This window comes from Sander vitreus, unplaced genomic scaffold (genome assembly GCF_031162955.1).
Source record: "Sander vitreus isolate 19-12246 unplaced genomic scaffold, sanVit1 ctg299_0, whole genome shotgun sequence".
Lineage (NCBI taxonomy): Eukaryota > Metazoa > Chordata > Actinopteri > Perciformes > Percidae > Sander > Sander vitreus.
The window spans coordinates 52,501-57,500 of NW_027595453.1; the positions used below are offsets into that span (position 1 = coordinate 52,501).

At 48.2% G+C, this 5,000-nt stretch overlaps 1 protein-coding gene across 3 annotated transcripts in view; it reads right to left on the minus strand.

Annotated features, from left to right (window-relative positions):
• dhx9 (DEAH (Asp-Glu-Ala-His) box helicase 9) overlaps positions 1 to 5,000 on the minus strand; it is a 35,717-nt gene that overhangs the window by 13,309 nt on the left and 17,408 nt on the right. For all 3 annotated transcript variants that reach the window (XM_078244776.1, XM_078244775.1, XM_078244777.1), the window contains 3 exons: positions 3,968 to 4,181; positions 2,782 to 2,876; positions 1,207 to 1,280 (listed from right to left, as the gene is read on the minus strand). In XM_078244776.1, coding sequence (XP_078100902.1) covers positions 1,207 to 1,280; positions 2,782 to 2,876; positions 3,968 to 4,181 — 383 coding nt within the window. The remainder of the gene's footprint in view (positions 1 to 1,206; positions 1,281 to 2,781; positions 2,877 to 3,967; positions 4,182 to 5,000) is intronic.

The window sequence follows — 5,000 nt, forward strand, 5'->3', positions numbered from 1 at the left end:
GGAGACGGCCAAGTTGCCAAACTCGAGGCATCAAAACGGCAGTCCCCAGACCAATATGTGTGGTTACTGCTGCTACGTCCGTTAAGTCTGTGGTCACAAGAGTTGGATCTTTAAACTGGGACAAAGTGAAACACTGACAATGTGACACAGAGCTGTAATCAGGCCTTCAAAGTTCATTTTGACTGACTTACAGCCCGACATTATTCAAATGTGCCCACGCACACAGCTCTTTTGCCAAGTGAGTCATTTATACATCACTTATTCATGACTCACGTAGGCAATAGGCCACTTGGAAGTTGGAACAAAGAAACTAAATAAGTCCTCTGTAACATTGTAACATCTCAGCACTCTTATGGCGTTTTTCCATCACGTGGTACCTGCTCGACTCGCCTCTACTCACTTTTTTTGGTTGTCCATTACGAAATATAGTCCCTGGTACCTGCTAACAGGTACTTTATGTAGTACCACCTCAGTCGAGGTTCCCAGCGAGCTGAGGCGATACCAAAAGGTGATGTGAAAGCGACAGACGGGGGCGTCCTGAACAAACCCGCCATTTATAAACAGTTTATCCAGCTGTGTTTATTTCTGCTGCCTCCAGCTTCATCTGAAACTAAACGTGTCTTCTGGCAACAACAACACACCTTCCACGTTCTGGGTGTCACGTTAGGTCACGGCAGTTTCCTGCAGCGCCGCTTGTTTTCCAGTTCTGCGGAGGGAGCCTGGACCAGGCAGAGCTTTCTCCGTAGCCACGTACACACACACGTGGCCGGCTCGACGCACACACCAGCACACAAGTATAAACATCAGGCCACTTACATAGGCTACGGAGAAAGCTCTGCGTGGAGTCTCCACAGAACTGGAAAACAAGCTCAAGTGGCCTGATGTTTATACTTGTGTGCTGGTGTGTGTGTCGAGCCGGCGTATAACGACCAGCCACGCTGAGGCGGTACTAACATCTGCAACGGAAAACAGACGCACAGTGAGGCGAGGCGAGTCAAGCATGTACCGTGTAATGGAAAAACGCCATAAATAGGCCTAGGCATACACTTACCAGCCTCCGTTTCACCTCCTCAGCATCCGTTTTCGCGCTAATCAAAATGCATCACCTGACCGCTCATTTACCGCGCAACCCGGGGCGCAAGCCAGTATTAAATGACCGAAATTAAGACCAGGCAAATATCTTCATCTCTAGTCTGACAGACTTACTTGCAGGAGTCGATGACGTAGACGACGTCGTTGATGGTGATGCTCGTCTCTGCGATGTTGGTGGACAGAATTACCTGCAGATTAAACACACTTTCATCACCATGTTTAAATAACAACAACAACAACGGTTTCCCTCTAACTAAAGCCTGAACGATGCTGGATCTCACACACACACACACACACACACACACACACACACACACACACACACACACACGTCGTATGTTGAGAAAAAAAAAGATCGTTATTTGAGGGGAAATATGGTTGGATATGAGCTATGTGATGTCAGACGTGTTAATATGGATGCAGTAGTTCTGCTGCTGGAGCTGTAAGTCTTGTGAGGACGGAGATGGTTAAAAATGAAAACGTAGCGTTGGAGATGTAGCCTTAACGTTCTTTCTGTGGGCGAGTTTAACACCCGTGGGGAAAGTGGTTTGAATCTTTTAGGCCCTGTTTACACGACTACGCTCACGGGGGGAAACGACTAAATATTTGATCAGGTGTGCCTTTCGTTTAGACGGAGACGGCGTTTTTGGGGCTTAACAACACAAAAAAGTGTAACCACCCTCACGTTCCCATCTAAAGGGTAAAAACTCACTGTGACAGTGTGTGTGTGCGCCTGTGTCTGTGTGTGAGTGTGTGTGTGTGTGTGTGTGTGCGTGTGTGCAGTGTGTCTGTGTGTGTCTGTGTGTGTGCAGCGTGTGTCTGTGTGTGCAGTCTGTGTGTGTGTGTGTGTGTGCAGCGTGTCTGTGTGTGTGCAGCGTGTCTGTGTGTGTGTGTGCAGCGTGTGTCTGTGTGTGCAGTGTGTGTGTGTGTGTGTGTGTGTGTGTGTGTGTGTGTGCAGCGTGTCTGTGTGTGTGTCTGTGTGTGTGTGTGCAGCGTGTCTGTGTGTGTGCAGCGTGTGTGTGTGTGTGTGTGTGTGTGTGTGTGTGTGCAATGTTTGGAGCAAGGAATGGAAGGAAGCAGAGAATCTACTTTTTAAGGAGACTTAGGTCATTCGAGCGAGCAGTGAAATCCCAGTGAAAGTTTTCTGTTTTTCTCAACACTTCAAAGCATCCTGCAGTGTGGTTGTTCATCTGAAGGCCACGATTCTACGGCTCCTGGGGATTTGTTCCAAATTGGTGGGACGCTCAGTGGCGAACGCTCACTGAAAGCCACGTATTGCACACCGTGAGACTGGCTGACAAAATCTCCCAGGACTCGTCCCCATGTGTTTATGGCTATTTAAGACCAGTCTTGCAGGGCAGGGCCCCCCTCATATTAATGAAGTATCTATGTATGTCTTATTGAAGCTCTTGTTTTTAGGTTGTTGTGTTGTGATTGTTGGAGCTTGTATTGCAAGACAAATTTCCGTGTACACGGACAATAAAGGGCTACCTATCTATCTAATAACTCCTCCACCTCGTCTGTCCAGACTGAAGCTTTTGTTGTTGGCTTCGTGCTACTAGGGAGAGAGGAGGAGGAGGAGGAGGAAGGTTCTAGGCAGGCGCTGACTTGGTGGTGTTGTGTGACAGCGCCACCTAGCCGCCTGCTGTGCATACTACATCACATTTCACACACTTCTGCGTCTCTGACCTTCCTGATGTTGTCGGGAACCGGTTCAAACACCATCCTCTGCTCCTCTCGGGGGATCTGTGAGTGGAGCGGTAGGATCCGGTACCGGTTACTTCCTGGAAACAAGACAAACATCAAGACAAAGCCAAGCAGAAAGAAGAATGAAGCATTAAATAAAACGGTTGAAGCTAGATGGGATACAGCTACAGCGACGACAGTTAAGTCTAAACTAGGGATGCACCAAATCCAGATTTTTGGGGTTCTGCTGAATCCTGAACCCCCTGGTTGAGGTTCTGCTGAATCCTGAACCCCCTGGTTGAGATTCTGCTGAATCCTGAACCCCCTGGTTGAGATTCTGCTGAATCCTGAACCCCCTGGTTGAGGTTCTGCTGAATCCTGAACCCCCTGGTTGAGGTTCTGCTGAATCCTGAACCCCCTGGTTGAGGTTCTGCTGAGTCCTGAACCCCCTGGTTGAGGTTCTGCTGAATCCTGAACCCCCTGGTTGAGGTTCTGCTGAGTCCTGAACCCCCTGGTTGAGGTTCTGCTGAGTCCTGAACCCCATGGTTGAGGTTCTGCTGAGTCCTCGTCCCCGTCCCTCAGTCCATGAACACAGTCAACACATTAATGAAGTAAACAGTGACTGTCCTTCCTTTGCCGTACCTGAAGTTGCTGCATTCTGGCTGCTGTCTGTAGATTCCTTCATGCTCAGCTCGTATTCTTCCAGATGTTTCATACCAGATGTTGTAACAGCGGTGATGTTGTGTATTGTTTAGGGTCCTCGCCACCACCAGACTAATCAGCATTGCAGATTGAACATGTAGCTGGACTTGAATGGCCTTCTTTTGACTGAAAGTACTGCCAAACAACACTTTTTCTGCTCACCAGTTCCATTTCCACTTCCTCTCAGCCTGCTGCATTGAAGCTCCACCTACGTAAACACCTTCCTGTAATCAACGGCGCCGTCATCACGGCGACCAGCGTAGCGCGGAGTGACAGCGTAGGGTTCAGCAGAAACCCAACCCCGTCAAAAAGCCCAATATTCAGCCCAATCATAGGCTAAATCCTGGATTTGGTGCATTCCTGATTTAGACACTGAAACGGCTTGTTTCGTTTATTCTATGACTCATGAAGCTGGATGTGGAGAATGAACTGTGAGCAGTTTTAAACGTGTTTGAGCCGAGTCGCTACCATTGCTGTGCCGACGTACCAAAGTGCGGGTTGGTCTCCAGGTGTCTCTGCATGGAGTAGATGAGGTTCCAGCCGGGCAGGAAGATTAGAACGGCGCCGGCCACCTGCAGCGTCTCGATGTACCTCAGCAGAGCCTCCACCAGCTCGAAGGACGTCTCCTTCTCGCTGATCTGAGCCATCAAACGCTTCGTCTCCGCAGAGTAGTCGGGCCCGCAGATCTGATTACAGTTCGTCTGCACACACAGGAAGAACAGAAACAACTCTCACTCTGGATTCCACTCTTTAACAAACATTAGCTGTGTTGGCTCATCAGGGGCTCTCAAAGTCACCCGGACCAAACGGCAAATCATTATTAGGGAAGTTGAAAATACACAAAAGATAGACAAAAGAAATGCTGAAAAGAAAGTACCCTGGAAATCCAGAGTCTGGATTTCCAGGCTAGGAAAAAAGGGCGGAAAACAAAGAAAAAACGGGGGAAAAACGGTCAGAAAAAGCATCAAAAACCTCCTTCCTTTTACTACATGAAGCTGGAATAAAGGTACCGTTGGGTATTTTTTTATTGCCAATCATTCCAGACCCATAACCTAACCTTTCTATTTGATTTCACCTTTACTTTACAGGCAAGTCATTAAAGGAGACTCCCGGTCCATTCCCCCCCGTAGATCTGTTGTGTGTAAATGTGGAGAGCTGTCAGTAGAGAAGAACTAAACCAATCAGTGCTGCCTACACCGTGTTATCCTCCTGCTAGCGTTAGCACCCAACAGGCTTAAACAGGGCAGGTTTAAACCTGTTTTAAGCCTCTAAACATGCTGGAAATGTCATTACAAGTGCCTCCCCATGTGCAGTGATTCCTTCTGAATGTGTGGACTAGACCGGAAAACAGGAAATAAACAGAGGTATGTGCTGGCTGGATTAACAACGTTTATGTCTTTCTGTCACATCTCCAGCAGTCAGATTCCCCGTGTTCCCTCAGAAGGAATCACTGCACATGGGGAGCTCTGGTAATGACATTTAGAGCCTGTTTAGAGGCTTAAAACAGGTTTAAACCTGCC